This window comes from Bombina bombina, chromosome 9 (genome assembly GCF_027579735.1).
Source record: "Bombina bombina isolate aBomBom1 chromosome 9, aBomBom1.pri, whole genome shotgun sequence".
NCBI lineage: Eukaryota > Metazoa > Chordata > Amphibia > Anura > Bombinatoridae > Bombina > Bombina bombina.
Window position 1 is genome coordinate 191,520,592 of NC_069507.1, and position 20,152 is coordinate 191,540,743.

Here is a 20,152-nt window from a genome sequence, read left to right on the forward strand (position 1 = left end):
GATGCATTGATTCAGGCACATTTGTACACATGTGGTGGATGTGCCCAGTGGTGATGACATATTGGTCTCACATTAGGGCAGAATTGGAGAAGGCCTTATTGACACCTATATCAATGCGCCCATGGGTTCTCCTATTTAATAAACTTCCCCCTATGAAATGTCTTCTCCGTCAGGCGCTTCTGCGAATCATGCTTAATGTGGCAAAGCAGATTATTCCTGCCAATTGGATAAATATTAATCTACCTAGCATACCACACTGGAGAGATAGAGTAGAGGTAGCCTTACTGCTGGAGAAATAACATTATACTCAAAATAAGAAAGTAGATGATTACTTGGTGATGAGTCTCCTATGGGAAGAATATAGACTAAATCACCACTAACTGGTTAAAGAGTGGGGATACCCCACAGGGACTATTATTTCTCTATTGAAACATTAGATAAGGTTATGATGAGAAATGTGTCTATTAGAATGCTTAGCCTTTATTGTACTATTAGCATGTGATGACTGATATGCGGATATACTGTATTGAACAGCTCTGGTTCATATTTTTTTTTTGCTTTTTTCTTCAATTATTGTAACATGAAAATTTTCAAGATGGTTTAAAATAAAATAAAAAAATAATAATAATAATAAAAAAATAAATAATATATAGACATGTTTTACACTCTTATAGAATGCCATCAAAAAGGCCTAGAGGCCCTTCTCCGGGAGTGAATAAGTGTCAATTTATTTGACCAGAGGGTCATTGGAGCTCCTATATGCAGATCAAAGTAACATAAGTATATATACAAAATTCCCCTTATTTGTATAAGGATAAACCCTTCTTTTTACTATGACTTTAGGGAAAATACAAACACACTAATGTTTATAACTTTTTTTTAAAATTTTAATTAAAAAATGTATTTTTTACACTTTTTGTTGCAGGTTTTTTCATCATGATGTATACATAATATAATGGTATAGTTTAAATCTTCTGGGTCTCCAAAATATATATATATGCAGTAGGGTTTAAATGTAAACAGCATCTAAAAACTGTAAAACAGCGCAACACAGAGGTGGAAATGGCTCAGCAGTTAAAGGGGCAAATGCTATTGTAAAAGTAGTTATGCTATTAAAGTGAGGATAGGTAAAAACTATAGGAAAATATTTTTCATCCTCCTTATTACCAAGGACCATGTGATTGGATTGAGTAGAAGATATATATATAGTTGTGCTCATAAGTTTACATACCCTGGCAGAATTTATGATTTCTTGGCCATTGTTCAGAGAATATGAATGATTGCACAAAAACCTTTCTTTCACTCATGGTTAGTGTTGGGCTGAAGCCATTTATTATCAATCAACTGTCAAAAAAGGCCAATGAGTTTCTGGACTAATAACAGACCCTTGCATCTTTCATCCAGTGCTGCACTGACGTTTCTTGATTCTGAGTCATGGGGAAAGAAAAAGAATTGTCAAAGGATCTGTGGGAAAAAGGTAGTTGAACTGTATAAAACAGGAAAGGGATATAAAAAAGATATCCAAGGAATTGAGAATGCAAATCAGCAGTGTTCAAGAATCAGTGTTCTAATCAAGAAGTGGAAAATGAAGTGTTCTGTTTGATAACATACTGCATTAATTTTGCCATCAATTCTGACCAAATTTCCTGTGCCTTTGTAGCTCACACATCCCCAAAACATCAGCGATCCACCTCCGTGTTTCACAGTAGGAATGGTGTACCTTTCATCATAGGCCTTGTTGACTCCTCTCCAAATGTAGCGTTTATGGTTGTGGCCAAAAAGCTAAATTTTGCTCTCATCACTCCAAATGACTTTGTGCCAGAAGGTTTGAGGCTTGTCTCTGTGCTGTTTGATGTATTGTAAGCGGGATACTTTGTGGCATTTGCGTAGTAATTTCTTTCTTCTGGTGACTCGACCATGCAGCCCATCTTTCTTCAAGGGCCTCCTTAGTGTGCATCTTGAAACAGCCACACCACATGTCCTGTATTTCACCTGAAGTTATTTGTGGGTTTGTCTTTGCATCCCGAACAATTTTCCTGGCTGTTGTGGCTGAAAGTTTAGTTGGTCTACCTGACCGTGGTTTGGTTTCAACAGAACCCCTCATTTTCCACTTCTTTATTAGAGTTAGAACACTGCATTCTCAATTCCTTCGATATCTTTTAACATCCCTTTCCTGTTTTATACAGTTCAACTACCGTTTCCCGCAGATCCTTTGACAATTCTTTTGCTTTCCCCATGACTCAGAATCCAGAATCGTCAGTGCAGCACTGGATGAAAGATGCAAGGGTCTGTCAGGAGTCCAGAAACTCATTGACCTTTTATACACACACACTAATTACAAGAAAACAGATCACAGGTAGTGATGTCGCGAATAGTTTGCTGGCGAATAGTTCCCGGCGAACATAGCATGTTCGCGTTCGCCACGGTGGGCGAACATATGCGATGTTCGATCCGCCCCCTATTCATCATCATTGAGTAAACTTTGACCCTTTACCTCACAGTCAGAAGACACATTACAGCCAATCAGCGGCAGACACTCCCTCCCAGACCCTCCCACCTCCTGGACAGCATACATTTTAGATTCATTTGGAAGCTGCATTCTTAGTGAGAGGAGGGACAGTGTAGCTGCTGCTGATTTAATAGGGAAATTGATAGCTAGGCTAGTGTATTCAGTGTCCACTACAGTCCTGAAGGACTCATCTGATCTCTGCTGTAAGGACAGCACCCCAAAAAGCCCTTTTTAGGACTAGAACATCAGTCTGTTTTTTTTTCCCTGTGTAATCTAATTGCAGTTGCCTGCCTGCCAAGCCACTTGCCCAGTGCCACCACTCATATCTGGTGTAACAGTAGTGTAAATTTAAAAAAAAACAAAAAACTTTTTTGACTGTGAAACATCAGTCTGCTAGTGTAATCTAATTGCAGTTGCCTGCCTGCCAGCGTGTGTGCCAGGCCCACTTGCCCAGTGCCACCACTCATATCTGGTGTAACAGTAGTGTAAAATTAAAAAAAAAAACTTTTTTGACTGTGAAACATCAGTCTGCTAGTGTAATCTAATTGCAGTTGCCTGCCTGCCAAGCCACTTGCCCAGTGCCACCACTCATATCTGGTGTAACAGTAGTGTAAATTTAAAAAAAAACAAAAAACTTTTTTGACTGTGAAACATCAGTCTGCTTGTATAATCTAATTGCAGTTGCCTGCCTGCCAGTATGTGTGCAAGGCCCACTTTCCCAGTGCCACCACTCATATCTGGTGTAACAGTATTGTAAATTTAAAAAAAAAAAACTTTTTTGACTGTGAAACATCAGTCTGCTAGTGTAATCTAATTGCAGTTACCGGCCTGCCAGCGTGTGTGCCAGGCTCACAGCGTTTACTGTGCCCAATTCCACCGCTCATATCTAGTGTAACAGTAGTGTAAATTTAAAAAAACAAACTTTTTTGACTGTGAAACATCAGTCTGCTTGTGTAATCTAATTGCAGTTGCCTGCCTGCCAGCGTGTGTGCCAGGCTCACAGCATATACTGTGCCCACTTGCCCAGTGCCACCACTCATATCTTGTTTAATAGTAGTGTAAGTGTACATTTAAAAAAAAAAACTTTTTGGACTGTGAAACATCAGTCAGCTTTTTTGTGTCAGGCTCACAGAGTATACTGTGCCCACTTGCCCAGTGGCACCACTCATATCTTGTTTAATAGTAGTGTAAGTGTACATTTAAAAAAATAAAAACTTTTTGGACTGTGAAACATCAGTCTGCTTTTTTGTGTCAGGCTCACAGCGTATACTGTGCCCACTTGCCCAGTGCCACCACTCATAACAGTAGTGTAGATTTAAAAAAAACAAAACTTTTTTGACTGTGTTAAATAATAGCAGTCAGTTTCCTTCACACGTGTGCGTTTCAGAGCCTGCCTGCCAGGGCACAATGTCACCCCAGTGCAACTCATATCTGGTGTAACAGTAGTGTAGATTTAAAAAAAAACAACACTTTTTTGACTGTGTTAAATAATAGCAGTCATTTTCCTTCACATGTGTGCGTTTCAGGGCCTGCCTGCCAGGGCACAGTGTCACCCCAGTGCAACTCATATCTGGTGTAACAGTAGTGTAGATTTAAAAAAAACAACACTTTTTTGACTGTGTTAAATAATAGCAGTCAGTTTCCTTCACACGTGTGCGTTTCAGGGCCTGCCTGCCTGGGCACAGTGTCACCCCTGATGTTTTAAAGCACGTTATTCCAAACAATTTAGGAATGTTAGGTGATTTATGCCCTTTATGGCTTAAAACCAGACTGCATCAACTATGTAATTTTCCATGGGAGTTTTGCCATGGATCCCCCTCCGGCATGCCACAGTCCAGGTGTTAGTCCCCTTGAAACAACTTTTCCATCACTATTGTGACCAGAAAGAGTCCCTATGGGTTTAAAAATTTGCCTGCCCATTGAAGTCAATGGGGGTTTGCCCAGTTCACCGGTTCGCAAACTTTTGGGGAAGTTCGCGTTCGCTGTTCGCGAACCCAAATTTTTAGGTTCACGACATCACTAATCACAGGTGAGGATGGTTACCTTTAATAGCCATTCAAACGCCTTTGTGTCAACTTGTGTGCATGTTATCAGGCCAAAATCACCAGGGTATGTAAACTTTTGATCAGAGTCATTTGGGTAGTTGCTGTTGTGATCATAATTTAAAAAGAGTAAACACAGTTGATTGATAATAAATGGCTTCAGCCAAACATTAACCATGAGTGAAAGAAAAGTTTTTGTGTTATCATTCATATTCTCTGAAAAATGTCCAAGAAATAAAAAATTCTGCCAGGGTATGAAAACTTATGAGCACAACTGTGTATATATATATATATATATATATATATATATATATATATATATATATATATATATATATATATATTTTTTTTTTTTTTTTTGTAGAGTCACAGGGTAAAAAAGTGATTTTGCACAGGAAGGGGATACTTGTTCCTCTAGTTTTACAGTCAATTAGTATAAAATCAAATATAGGATGAATTTCAGTTTTACATACCACACTAGAAGTATTAAAGGGACAGTCTACACCATAATTTTTATTGTTTTAAAAGATAGATAATCCCTTTATTACCCATTTCCCAGTTTTGCATAACCAACACATTTATAATAATATACTTTTAACCTCTGTGATTATCTTGTATCTAAGCCTCTGCAAACTGCCCCTTTTTTCAGTTCTTTTGACAGACTTGCAGTCTAGCCAATCAGTGCCTGCTCCCAGATAACTTCTTGTGCACGAGCACAGTGTTATCTATATGAAATACGTGAACTAACACCCTCTAGTGGTGAAAAACTGTTAAAATGCAATCTGAAAGAGGTGGGCTTCAAGGTCTAAGAAATTAGCATATGAACATCCTAGGTTAAGCTTTCAACTAAGAATACCAAGAGAACAAAGCAAAATTGGTGATAAAAGTAAATTGGAAAATTGTTTAAAATTACATGCTCTATCTGAATCATGAAAGTTTATTTTGGCCTAGACTGCCCCTTTAACAGCGCAACTAAGTAGAGTAGTGGATGTGGGATATTAGAATAGGTTAAGAATAGTTATAAATAGTTAAATTAATAAATAAATATTGCAGCAAATATACATCGATAAAATATTAAATAAGAAATACACATACAAATTAATAAAAATTCATATATAAAATTATCAAAACTTAAAAGAGTAATAGATAAAAAGCACAGAAGATCTTTCTGAATTGATATTACCCACATGTCCTTAGGAGTGTTCACAGAAAAGAATGTTGGTTGTGATGGTTTATATTACCAGCTCCTATTCATTGACTTCCGAAAATGAGGTGCAGCTATTTCCAGAGGCTTGTTTCCAAACGCTCTCTTTATGTCTATTTTTTTTTTTTATTCAGATACAGCATAGAAATTTAAAAAGGTTTCCAATTTGTGCCTTGTTCTCGTGTAATTCTTTGTTGAAGAGATACATAGGTAGGTAGTGTGCTCATCTGGAGCACTACATGGCAGGTAAAAAGTTCTGCCATCTAAGAGGCGGAGCATAGCCGTTCATGAGAATGGCTGCACTTCAGTGAAGCTCCGTGGCAGTTTCCCTGTCATCAGCCCTTATAGCGCCTGGGTCCCCCCTAATCTTATGCCAGCAAGCGGGGTATCTAGCTGTGGCAACTCGACAACAACTTGAGCAAGATGCGCTGAGATCCGAGCGCAATACACAGCAAATTTATACTTATGCGCATACGACCGATCGCCATCTTTGATTGTGGCCTGTGTTCCCGGCCCCCTGAAAAGCCGCAGTTTAGTTACGAAGTGAAGGGGAGAGCTGATTGTTTACTGAACTCCGGTACCGGAGTGATTTGGAGTGCGAGAGACCTCTTCAGACATACACCATGAGGGTGAGATGAACCGCTAAAGCAGACAGGAGTGATATGCAAATTTTTACACTGCTCCACGCCGCATGACACAAACAACTAAGTTGCTCTTAAAAGGGTCACAAATATGTTTTCTCAGCCTCTAACAACACATTGTCTAACCAGCAAATTAAAAGGATGAGTCCTGTGACTTTGCCTGCCTTTTTCTATGCCTGACTGTTGGTACTGAGCCCCTGCTTTAAGTGAACCTAGTCAGCGATGCAAGCTATACACACAGGGCTCTACTTCATCATCGGTTTAATAGTGAGACATATAGATAGGCACCTAAAAATTATTATAATAAAACTACAAGTGAGGACAGGTCCTTTCTGTCAGGACTTAAGCAACAAGTTACAGTATATAACTCCTGTGGTCTATGATTGTGAACTCCTCACTCAGAGCATATAAAGCACAGGGGCTGTATGTTCATGTTACTCTCTATTTGTGGCACTTTCCTAGACATACTAGGCCTCTTCTACGCATATGGCAGCAAGGAAAACTAATAGATCAGGCAAGAAACAGACGTCCTCTAAAACCCCATCAGTTAGATCCTTTTTTGTTCAACAAGACCAGGATCTATCCCAGTCACACAGTGACAAGCAACCTCTGGACATGGCGACCCCTTCCCCTACACAGCTCCCTCAGGCTTCGATAGACCAGTTATCACAAATTCAAACAACTATAGCTGCACTTCCTTCCAAATCGGACATTGCAGACCTTAAAACCTTTATTAAATCTGAGATTTCAAATATTAGAAAAGATTTAAACGAAATGGGCTCCAGGATTGAGTGTTTGGAGGAGGGGCAGGAACATCTAGAGGCCATAGTCAGTAACAACAATCAGTACCTAAACTGCCAATACTCTGTAATCCAAGATTTACAGTTAAAGGTTGAAGACCTTGACAATAGAAACAGACGCAGCAACCTGAGGGTTAGGGGGGTCCCGGAGGACATCTCTCAGGAGAATATCGTCACATACTTACTTCAACTATTTAAACAACTTGACCCTTCATTAGATCTGTCAGCAATGTCTCTGGAGAGGGCTCACAGAGCCCTTCGCCCGAAACCTCAACCCACATACCCCCCCAGGGACATAATCTTGAAGTTTGCTTTTTTCCCACATAAAGAAGCGATATGGAAACAGGCAAGATCCCAGGGCACAATAACTTTTCAAGACCATAACCTGCAAATTTTTCAAGACCTGTGTCCAACCACTATTGAGAAACGCCGCTCACTGAGATTTATCACCACCGTATTACAAGAAAATAAGATAAGATATCGGTGGGGATTTCCATTCAGCCTTTTAGTCCAAAAAGATGGGAAAACCTTAGTTTATAAAACTTTAGAAGATCTGGATGAACTCTCCAAAAATTTAGGCCTAACATTCCAACAGCCACAACCTCAGCGACCTTCCGCACGTGGCCCTGACTCAAGGGTCAATGCGGTCCACCAAGGTTCCAAGTGGACTCTAGTAACCGGCAAAAAAAAGAGCTGAGGTCCCTTATGACTGTGAAGACATGTCATCTTTGTCTAGGGATGGACATACTCCTAGGCAGTCAATACCCTGATGTATCTTCACTAGCACGAAGGTCGTATGTATATGTATTAAACAGTTAAATTTGAATGTTCATACAAAAGTTAATTGTGTCTACAATACCTGTGCTTTGTTTGGTTTACACATTGGACGGGGTTACAGACTCTCTCTAGTATAACAAAGTTAGCTTGTCGCACACAGACCACAGCAACTTAACTTCACAATGTTTATATTATGACCTTAAGTTGTCACTTGCTCTTGTTTGTTCTAGTAGTGCGAAGGCCATCGGTAAATGTACTAGGCAGTTTATTTTGTTTGTTTATGCCAAAGTCATTTATGCATATACTACCTGTGTTCTGTTTGGTGTACGCATTGGACAGAGGCACTGACTTTATACAGTGCAATATGGTTAGCTTTTTGTACACAGTCAACAGCAATATATCTCTGAATTGTATATAATAATGTTTTAAGTTGTCAATACCTCAGGATGGCCTTGTTTGACATGTTTTGAAGAGGTTAAGCTTAAGTGGGCCCTGGGGTCACCGTAACCGCTGAATACCCTAAAGCTATAATCTTAGGGGCTATACTAGAGTCATATGGACTGTTATATGGTTAACACCTGTTTGTGTTCTGCTTTCCCACTAGGTATGCGGTTCTGAGCTAAAATTCGTAGATTTTACAAGTCTGGTATTTCTGATTCTATGCATATTTTATATGTTCTACTATGTTTTTTCTTTTTGATGGGCTGTGACGGGGAGAATGCTTCCTCATCTTAGTCACCACTGTCAATATTAATGTTTTTGTTACATGTAACCTGTTATTCTTCTGTCCCCTTTCCTTTTCCTTCTGCTGCAGACCTTGTTCACACTCTCCACAATGTTCTATTATCCCACTATCATAATATAGCTGTCTGGTGTTCAGGTGTTCTAATTATACCCCTTACCAACTTACCCACTAATGGCTAACACATCACAATCTACAAAACCACTAGATTCAATCCGGATTCAAACGATTAATGCCAAAGGCCTTAATATTCCTTTCAAAAGATCCCAAGCAATTAGAGACTTTGATAGAAATAAAACAGACATAAGCTTTATCCAAGAAACCCACTTTATTAAAGGTAGAGAACCCCTCACCTTTTCAATTAAATTTGGCGCTTGCTATTACTCTTCCCACCCTAAAGTTAAGAAACAGGGAGTGGGGATCCTTATCAGGAAAAACGTACCATTCACAGCAATTAAGACGCTTAGGGATAGAGAGGGCAGATACATGATATTAATAGGACTGTTATACGGACGCCCCGTCACTTTGGTTTCTCTGTATACCCCGAATGCTAAACAATCACGTTTCATTAAAATTGTGACTGACCTTATCTTAGAACACCAGAAAGGTGTATTAATAATTGGAGGTGATTTAAATTTACCCCTAAATCCTAGAGTAGACTGTTCGAACGCAAAGTCATCGATACCGGACTCACAAATTACCCGCACTAACAATTGCCTTAAAAAACTCTGCGTACACGACCTGTGGAGGGTATCTAACCCTGAGAAATGCGATTACACGTTCTATTCGTACCCCCACAAACTCTACACTAGGATCGATTACATCTTCACAGATGTAACAGGTCTATCATTGTTTCACTCCTCACAGATAGCCCCGACGACTTGGTCAGACCACGCAGCAGTAATGGGAACACTAACGTGGCCAACCAAACCCATACAAGATTTTATTTGGAAAATGGATGATTATCTTTTACTAGACCCTTCAGTAGAGCAGCAAATATCACAGTTAATCACAGAATATTTTACTAATAACGTATCCCCTGATATCTCCCCCTTCGATGTCTGGGAAGCAAATAAATGTGTGATACGGGGAGAACTTATGGGTATCAAGGCAGCTATTCTTAAGAGGAAGCGTATTTACTTAGCATCCTTACTATCCAATATAGAAGTTTTAGAACAAAACCATAAAAACTCCCCATCTGACCACACGTTGCTTTTAGCATTACAAACTGAACGAGAAAAATTATCCTCACACTATAATAAAGAACACAAAAGACAATCACTTAGACTACAACAAACACACTATGAAGGGAGGAATAAAGCTGGGCGGTCCCTTGCGCGATACCTTAAACAAAAAGCACACAAATCCTATATTATGCGCATAAAAGACGATAAGAACACAGAACACTTTTCTTCCAAGGCTATTTCAAACACTTTCAGAAACTTCTACCAAAAACTATATAACCTAAAAGACATTTCCAAATTAAATCCTTCAGATCAGATGGTAAAAACCAATGCCATTGTCATGTTCTGTCTCAGGATATCATGTGAGAGCCTCATTGTCTGGAACAGTTGCTTTAAAGGAAGATTAGTAGAAGCCATACTGATTGAAAATGAAAACAAATTTATTTAAACAACAGAATACTTTGTTTAAGCAAATACTTGCAGAATATTTAAATATGCTACTCAGGTATGTTAAGACCACATACAGCAGGAGTGAAAATAAACAAACAAAGTAAGCAGAGATGCAGATTCAAAAAGGAAAGTCTTTCTCCTACTAATTGCTGAGTGCAGGATTTGCACAAGGCAGGATACAAACTTGCAAACTGGTAACAGGTTTAAAGGTAAAGTCTCTCTCCTTGTAATTGCTGAGTGCAGGAATTGCACAATGCAGGAAACAACTTGCAAACTGGTAACAGGTTTAAAGGTAAAGTCTCTCTCCTTGTAATTGCTGAGTGCAGGAATTGCACAATGCAGGAAACAACTTGCAAACTGGTAACAGGTTTAAAGGTAAAGTCTCTCCTTGTAATTGCTGAGTGCAGGAATTGCACAATGCAGGAAACAACTTGCAAACTGGTAACAGGTTTAAAGGTAAAGTCTCTCTCCTTGTAATTGCTGAAGGCAGGAAACAAACTTGCAAACTGGTAACAGGTTTAAAGGTAAAGGCTTTGCCCTGGTAATACCTTGTAAACAGGTGCAAAGGAAATCTTTCTCCTGGCAATGGCCAAGTGCAGGAATTGCATAAAGCAGGAAACAAACTTGTAGATTGGTAACAGGTTTAAAGGTAAAGGCTTTCTCCTGGTAATACCTTGTAAACAGGTGCAAAGGTGAAGTCTTTCTCCTGGCAATAGCTGAGTGCAGGAATTTGCATAAAGCAGGAAACAAACTTGAAGATTGGTAACAGGTTTAAAGGTAAAGGCTTTCTCCTGGTAATACCTTGTAAACAGGTGCAAAGGAAATCTTTCTCCAAAGAAGTACAGGAAACAGGTTCTGACTTGACAAAACAGATCCAATGTGAAGACAAAAATGCAGACTAAAAGCCATCCTTAAATAGGGAGGTTTTGCACAGGGTTGGTTCTGATTAATTCCAGAATTGAGAACACCTGTGTGTTGCACAGGTGTAATAACAAGTAAGGCAAAAAGTTATTTATCAGATCTTTTAAGATCCATGCTATTGCTAGAACTGGCTGTGGCTCAACATGTAAGCAAACAGAAATAGCAACCACAGAGTCACAGGTTCAAATCCCCACACAGCCCTTCTTAGCAGAATGCCTCCCAGACCTTTTCTTTTTCTTTTTCGTCTGGAGGCTTGGTTCATGACAGATGCCCCCTCCAAAGAGCGCACTCTGGGCGCTCAAAGCCTGTTCAAACATCTGAAGGTGGGATTTACGAACAAGTGTTCCATTTGAAGCCCTAATACAATCAGATGGAATGGATTCTTTGCTTGGAACAGCTGCCTGAGATTGGGGACCCTTAGAAGATATCCCTGTAGGCATAACAAGAGCTGAAAAACCAAGACAGTTTTGATTTAGAGGTTCCTGATTATACCCAGCAGCTTGCAATGGACTGGCTGATGGGCAGGGTACCTCCGGGTAGGAAAAGACCTCTCCTTCAGAGTCAAGGAATTTGTTATCTGGGTCATATCTGCCTGATGGGTAGAGTACCTCCGGGTAAGGTATGACCTCTCCTTCAGAGTCCAGGAATTCATTTTCTGTGTCATTTATATCCAATTCAACCATCTCATTCAATTCTTTCTCAGTCAATGAGTAGCTGGGTGAAGGTGGTGCAGGGAGGTGTGGAACTTTAGATTTGTCAGGGTCTGATTCAGCTGGAAGATTTGTCACTTTTATGTCTGATGAGTGACTTTTGTTAGATGGATCTCCAACCAAGGCAGAAACAAGGTAATGTGCAGGATTTCCAGGAGGTGTTTTTGCAGAGTTCCCCAATGTGGTAGATGCAGAAACAGAGGCAGTGGCATGGGTAGTGGATGTTGTTGAAGTTGTACTGCCAACAACCATCTGTTTCAAATCAGGTACCATTTCTTGAAGCGTGTTAGAAACGGTTGCTTGTAGAATAGATGTATTCTCAGTAGCTGGATCCTCTCCAGGGGTATCTATAAGTTTGCTAGTGGAAGAATAATTTGTTCCCTTAACATCAGAGTCCATTTTAAACTTGGCTGTATCTCGACTTGATCCTCTAGGGGGTCTTACTGGACACCCTGTGATGCGGTGACCAGTTCCCCCACAATAGAAACAGAGGTTAAGCTGTCTTCGCCGAGTCTTTTCCTCTTCTGTTAAGGGTTCTTTAAAACCTTTCCTTGTTTGGGAGGTAACTTCAGACAAGGTTTTGGTTGGGAGAGATAACATTTCCACCAGCTCCATGAAGTTAATCAGTATGTCCTTAATAAACTTTAACACTGATTCCAATACAGCAATAATCCCAGAGGGCTCTCTTTTAAGGTCTTCACATTCTGTCATGTTCTGTCTCAGGATATCATGTGAGAGCCTCATTGTCTGGAACAGTTGCTTTAAAGGAAGATTAGTAGAAGCCATACTGATTGAAAATGAAAACAAATTTATTTAAACAACAGAATACTTTGTTTAAGCAAATACTTGCAGAATATTTAAATATGCTACTCAGGTATGTTAAGACCACATACAGCAGGAGTGAAAATAAACAAACAAAGTAAGCAGAGATGCAGATTCAAAAAGGAAAGTCTTTCTCCTACTAATAGCTGAGTGCAGGATTTGCACAAGGCAGGATACAAACTTGCAAACTGGTAACAGGTTTAAAGGTAAAGTCTCTCTCCTTGTAATTGCTGAGTGCAGGAATTGCACAATGCAGGAAACAACTTGCAAACTGGTAACAGGTTTAAAGGTAAAGTCTCTCTCCTTGTAATTGCTGAGTGCAGGAATTGCACAATGCAGGAAACAACTTGCAAACTGGTAACAGGTTTAAAGGTAAAGTCTCTCCTTGTAATTGCTGAGTGCAGGAATTGCACAATGCAGGAAACAACTTGCAAACTGGTAACAGGTTTAAAGGTAAAGTCTCTCTCCTTGTAATTGCTGAAGGCAGGAAACAAACTTGCAAACTGGTAACAGGTTTAAAGGTAAAGGCTTTGCCCTGGTAATACCTTGTAAACAGGTGCAAAGGAAATCTTTCTCCTGGCAATGGCCAAGTGCAGGAATTGCATAAAGCAGGAAACAAACTTGTAGATTGGTAACAGGTTTAAAGGTAAAGGCTTTCTCCTGGTAATACCTTGTAAACAGGTGCAAAGGTGAAGTCTTTCTCCTGGCAATAGCTGAGTGCAGGAATTTGCATAAAGCAGGAAACAAACTTGAAGATTGGTAACAGGTTTAAAGGTAAAGGCTTTCTCCTGGTAATACCTTGTAAACAGGTGCAAAGGAAATCTTTCTCCAAAGAAGTACAGGAAACAGGTTCTGACTTGACAAAACAGATCCAATGTGAAGACAAAAATGCAGACTAAAAGCCATCCTTAAATAGGGAGGTTTTGCACAGGGTTGGTTCTGATTAATTCCAGAATTGAGAACACCTGTGTGTTGCACAGGTGTAATAACAAGTAAGGCAAAAAGTTATTTATCAGATCTTTTAAGATCCATGCTATTGCTAGAACTGGCTGTGGCTCAACATGTAAGCAAACAGAAATAGCAACCACAGAGTCACAGGTTCAAATCCCCACACAGCCCTTCTTAGCAGAATGCCTCCCAGACCTTTTCTTTTTCTTTTTCGTCTGGAGGCTTGGTTCATGACAGCCATTAATACATATCTGCCTTCACTCCATCTCCCCCACTTGTCTCCCCCTCAAAAAGACCAATTAGAGGAACCCATATCAGCAACGGAAATTAAATTAGTACTAAAGGATCTCCCAAGTGGCAAGGCTCCTGGTCCTGATGGATTTAGCAATAAGTACTACAAACTGTTCCAGGAGGAATCGGTGCCACAGCTTACCCAATTTTTCCGCCATATAGATGAAGTTAAAATATTATCTCCAAGAGCTTTAGAAGCTCATATTATACTACTTCCAAAACCAAATAAATCACTGGATCACCCCTCGCATTATAGACCAATTTCACTCTTAAACTCTGATATAAAAATGTATGCAAAAGTCTTAGCAAACCGGGTGAACCGCCTCATATCAGATATAATCCATCGGGACCAGGTGGGGTTTATCCCGCAACGTGAGTCCAAAGATAACACGGTCTGGGCCTTAAATCTCATCTACTTTGCACAAGATAAGAACATCCCGACTGTTTTACTGTCCATAGATGCAGAGAAGGCCTTTGACCATGTTGATTGGGAATTTCTGCGCCTTACTCTGACCCACATGGGTTTTGGCCCTAAAATGCTAGATATAATATTTTCCCTATACTCAAACCCTAACGCTAAACTGTTAATTAATGGAACCCTTTCTAAACCCTTTGCTATTTCAAATGGTACCCGACAGGGCTGTCCGCTGTCCCCTCTTTTATTTGCATGCTTTATCGAAACTATTGCGACCAAAATTAGGCAAAATCCCTATATTACAGGTGTGAAGATTGACAAACATGACTTTGTCCTTTCTCTTTTTGCGGACGACATACTGTTCTCATTGACTAACCCAGAAGCATCTATCCCCCCCCTATTACAAGAATTTGAACTATTCAACTCACTCTCCAACTTTAAAATAAACTCCGCCAAATCTGAAGTGCTTAACATTAATCTAGATGGCAACACGTTACAGTCAGTTAAAAAGATAACCCCCTTTACTTGGTGTAGACGGTCTCTACATTACCTAGGAATAGAGTTAGCAGCCTCAGCAGAAGTAACTTTTGAGAAAAATTTCTGTCTGATCAAAAAACATATCATTAGGGACCTTTCATCATGGCTATCAAAAAAGTTATCGTGGTCCGGTAGAATAAATGTCATCAAGATGAACATTTTTCCCAGGTTATTATATGTTCTTCAGGCACTCCCAATTCCCTTACCCAAAAGTTATATCCCCAGCTTACAGAAAGCATTTAGCGACTTTGTTTGGCACAGAAAACGACCGAGGATTAATGCTAAAATTATGCAATCTCCTAAATCCCAAGGCGGCCTAGGACTACCTAACATCTCTCTCTATAGACAAGCCATCTTTTTACAAAGAATAGTAGACTGGCATATACACTATTACCATAAGCGATGGGTACTCCTGGAACACTTAATATCTAACACCTCTCACTTGGGGAGACAGTGCTAGAGTTTGGAGACAACAAAAAACACTCATTCCCAAATACCAACCATGGTGACAGAAACCTATGCTATATGGGAAAATGCTCTGTCCCACAACATCTATATCTCATCCAAGCCATCTCCATTAACATCCCTCATTGATAACAAACAATTCTCACTTGGACCCAATACCACTCACATCATACCAGATAGTAACATTCGTGATCTCACTATACATATGATTTCATCCAATGAGAAAGTCCTCTCTCAACCTGAGCTAGTGGAAAAGGGATTCATATACTTTCGTAACTGGTATAGCTATCATCGTTTACATCAATACATTACCCGCCATGAACACTATAGAAACATGCTAAGACCCTTAACAAATTTCGAAGTTCTTTGTACTCGAACCCCCCCCTATAACACACTCTCTCAAAGATATATAAATTGTTATCCACTAACCCTCCAGGCTATATACCCCCTTTTATGGAGAGTTGGGAAGATGACCTGGGTGTTATTGTTCTCCCACAAAAATGCTTATCCATCTTTCAGAACATAACTAAATCATCAATCTCACTTTCAATAGTGGAAATTAACCTTAAACTACTTCACAGGTGGTATCTCACCCCTCGAAAACTCCACCGCTTATTTAATCATAGACCAGACCACTGTTGGCGTTGCGGCCACAAGGGCAGTGACGCGGCGCACATGTGGTGGTGGTGTAATACGATTCAGACTTTCTGGAGAACCACCATAGCGGAGATGGAGAAAATTTTAGAGACTACTCTCCTCCTAGACCCATTAATATGGTTGCTAGGTTACCCACCTAAAATAAAATACAAACCCTATTATAAATTATTTTATATTATGACAAACAGTGTCAAATACTTAATAGCCAAAAATTGGAAAAGTAGAACTGCCCCATCATTAGAAATGTGGTCCCGCCGGGCTTCAGAATTTCTAGATCTAGAAGAATACTTCTACATGGTAAACGATAAAATGGATACTTACGCAGAGATTAGTGCCACATGGGATCACTATTTAGAGACGGATTCTAGCAATAAGTTATATCCCTAAATAGACTATAGCAAATCCAATTTCATATACTAACTAACCTTAAAACAGATATAAATTTTCTAAAAACTGAACTCAACATACTTATGTGGACAGGGTCATGCAGCATCTTCCTCTTTCCCAGATACCCTTCTTCGGGTATTCCCACTTTCACCTCCCCCCTTTTTTTTTTTTTTTTTTCTCTTCTTTTTCCTTTTTCTCTTAACCTCTATTTAATAGTAATATCTTACACAATCTTAGAGTATACTGAGGTTTATTTCTTTTTTCTGTTATTGTTGGATATTATGTAAAACTCACTGACAGGATTGTTGTACCAAAGGGAGCTGCGTCTCCCATTTTGTACCAAATATGCCCTTTTTTCTTTCAATAAAGTCAGTTTAAAAAAAAAAAAAAAAAAAAAGTTCTGCCATCTAGTGCTATTACAAATATGCAACTTGCAAAACTTCTTCCATATAGTGCTGCAGAAATGTGCATGCCCCTGAGCGTACCTTCCTGGTTTTCAACAAAGGATAACAAGAGAACAAAGATGATGATAAATATGATAAAATAAGTCAATTGGAAAGTTGTTTAAAATTATATGGTTTATCTGAATCATGAAAAAATAATTGGGTTTCATGTCCCTTTATGGTTCTCTGACTTGTGCTTGTTTTTTTTCTTTTTTATTACTATTGGGCTTGAGCAAGAGCTTTGTATTGCATAATTTACTGGATTATACAGACTTTTTGCAGGTTTGTTGTTCAGTCTGTGAATAGCTTCAATAACCTATACATCTCTGTATGATTACTGTTTGTTCTCTGGAAATAAGCTTCACCAAGCAGCAAATCAAACCTATCTTCTATTGATGAGAGTTAATAAACTGAAAACAGCTGTCCAGAAGTGGTTTGTCTTTGCTGCACCTATCCCATAAAGGGGATTGCTGTGATTAACCACAGTACTTGAAAGCAAAAAGTGTTAGATATTGTATCTAATTTGCATATCTTACCCAGAGTTCTCTGGTGCATTAGTAACAATGTATATAGAGCAGTTATGGGGATAAGCAAGCAGGGATACTTGTCTAGATTTGCTAATTTTCTATACAATAATTATATGGCTCTTACTTTTATGAAACAGAAGATTTTAATCTCATTCTGTTATCTCATCTACAACTCAAATCAGTATTGCCTATTCTCTTGAAACAAGCTTCACCAAGCAGCAAATCAAACCTATCTTCTGCTAATGAGAGTTAAAACTCGAAACAGCTGTTGAGAAGTGGTTTTTCTTAGCTGCACCTATCACATAAAGGGGATTGCTATGGATAAATACATCACATGGGGCTCCATGTACTAAGAGACGGGCGGACAGCTTCTTAACTCGCAAAGCTGTCCGCCCGCCTCCGCTACACACGGGCAGCGGATCTATTGATCCGCTTGCCCGTATGTATCATTACACACTCAGCGGAGTGTGTAATGCCCGCCCCTTCAGTCATGTGACCAATCACAGAGAGCGAGCGAGCTCTCTGTGATTTTGCTTCGCCACCTAAGAGGTGGCGTAGGGTGTAGGAAGCAGCGGTCTAATGACCGCTGCTTCTTACATTGCGGGAAGCAGGCTCGCACATGCGAACCTGCCCCGCAAAGGCTCCGGAGCAGCTTTCGCTGCTTCGTACATGGAGCCCATGGAAGCATAAAGTGTGGGATATTGTATATTCAATTTGCATATCTTATCCAGAGTTCTCTGGTGGATTGGTAATGGTAATGTATATAAAGCACTTCTGGGGAGAAACATAGATTTGCTAATTTTCTATACAATAATTCTTTGGCTCCCACTTTAATAGGAAAAAAAAAGAAATGTAATTTAGTCGCATTATGTCTAGAATTTTGTTATTTTCTTAACCTTTAGCAAACTCCAGTTTCATGGAAAAAGGTTTTGTAATATTGAAACCATGTTTTTTATTGCACAATAGAATATGCAAAAGTTCCATATCCATCTCATCTCTTTACTAACTGTTTTATTTGCTTTGTACTTTAGTAATTCATTTTTCACTTTGATATGTATGCTTTCCAAGGATTATTCTTGATGGTTACACAAATAATTTGTAAAGAACAAAGAATTAGGTGTAAAATCACCCTACTGGCAAAATAGTTTGTTTGAATGAACAGCTATAATTTATATTACATGTATTATATCATGTTTATTTAAGTTCTATATTTATGTTATGTTTTTTTTATGTAGATATTGTGCGCAGTGATATATCTCTTGACAAACAGAAAGGCTGTAATATTGCTCAACACCCAGACACCATGCTGGAGCTACAGAGAGAGAAAGCGGCACAAATCCATTTATTGCATTTGAAAGAGCAGTTCTCAAACACTTACAGCAACCTTACACTAACAGGTAAGAATCTAAGTTTATATGATATTGTTTTTTGTATCCTTAGTAATATCTGCAACTAATACTTTTTCACATATTAAATAATCATTTAAATAAGTGCAATTTAAAGTGCATCTATCTATCTATCTATCTATCATCTATCTATCTCTATCTCTATCTATCTATCTATCTATCTATCTATCCATCTATCTCTCTATCTCTCTTATCTCTCTGTCTTCTATCTATTTATCTATCTATCATCTATCTATCTATCTATCTATCTATCTATCTATCTATCTATCTATCTATAAGACATAGAAGGAAGCACTCACTGGTCCTTTTCAGACGCAATTTAATACTTGGGACGTTTCAGGGATACTCTCAGTTTGTGGAAGGGGAGAGTATCCCCTAAATGTCACACATTCAGAACCCTGATTCGTTTTATATATGATTCATTTATATGTGTTCCAGTTTGTTAATATCTGTCTCTAATTGGCAACAGCAAAAGAGATAAGATAAGCGACACTGAAGAGAGTTTCAAGGGGGATTTTTTTTTCCAAAGGGAGGTTTCCTATACTGTAAAACAATGTAGAGTTTGCTTACTAAATCAGAGTTTTAAATGATTTTAAAACTTTTATTTATTATGCTGATCTTTTGTAATTCAGTAATTAAGCACTGAGGTAAATATACAAAATTACTTTTATATCCCTAATGTAAATTTGTTTTAAATTTCGTAAGATTATACTGCGCCTTTAACGTTGTATTTGTTTTTCTTAAATATGTGGTATAAAATTTAGCTCAAGTATTGAATTACCTAATATATGTGGTCTGAAATGAAATATAGATTATTTTTATAATCAGTAAATTAACTTAAGTTCTCCCTTGGATATAACTATAAAATGTTAACATAAACTAAAGATCACTTTCAGAAACTAAATTAGAGATAAAGTTTGACAGATAACTGTTAAAACAGTTTCACGGTTGTCGTTCTCTGTCTTGCTAAACACAGCGGGAGATATAAAGATATTTTTGTATTTAACTTAGTTTGTTTTTCTTTCCTGCGTGTGCACTTTACATGAACCCAGCAAATATTAAAGAGATAGTAGCAGACAGACATAGCCAGGGCAGGTTTAATATATATACTGTATATATTTGTGGAAATATTTCTACAATGTAATACTTTTTATTTTAGATGCTGATCGATTTGAGTATCAAGACAGGATGTAAAATATTTCTAAACAACATTGTAAACATATAACGTGCAGAATTCTATTTTTTATTATTCTTAGTTTGATGTTCTCATTTTA

The 20,152-nt window shown here is 38.6% G+C and overlaps 1 protein-coding gene across 1 annotated transcript in view; it reads left to right on the forward strand.

Annotated features, from left to right (window-relative positions):
• Window positions 1-20,152, forward strand: part of HPSE2 (heparanase 2 (inactive)) — a 556,398-nt gene that overhangs the window by 39,027 nt on the left and 497,219 nt on the right. The window contains exon 3 of the mRNA XM_053692544.1: window positions 18,708-18,869. Coding sequence (XP_053548519.1) covers window positions 18,708-18,869 — 162 coding nt within the window. The remainder of the gene's footprint in view (window positions 1-18,707; window positions 18,870-20,152) is intronic.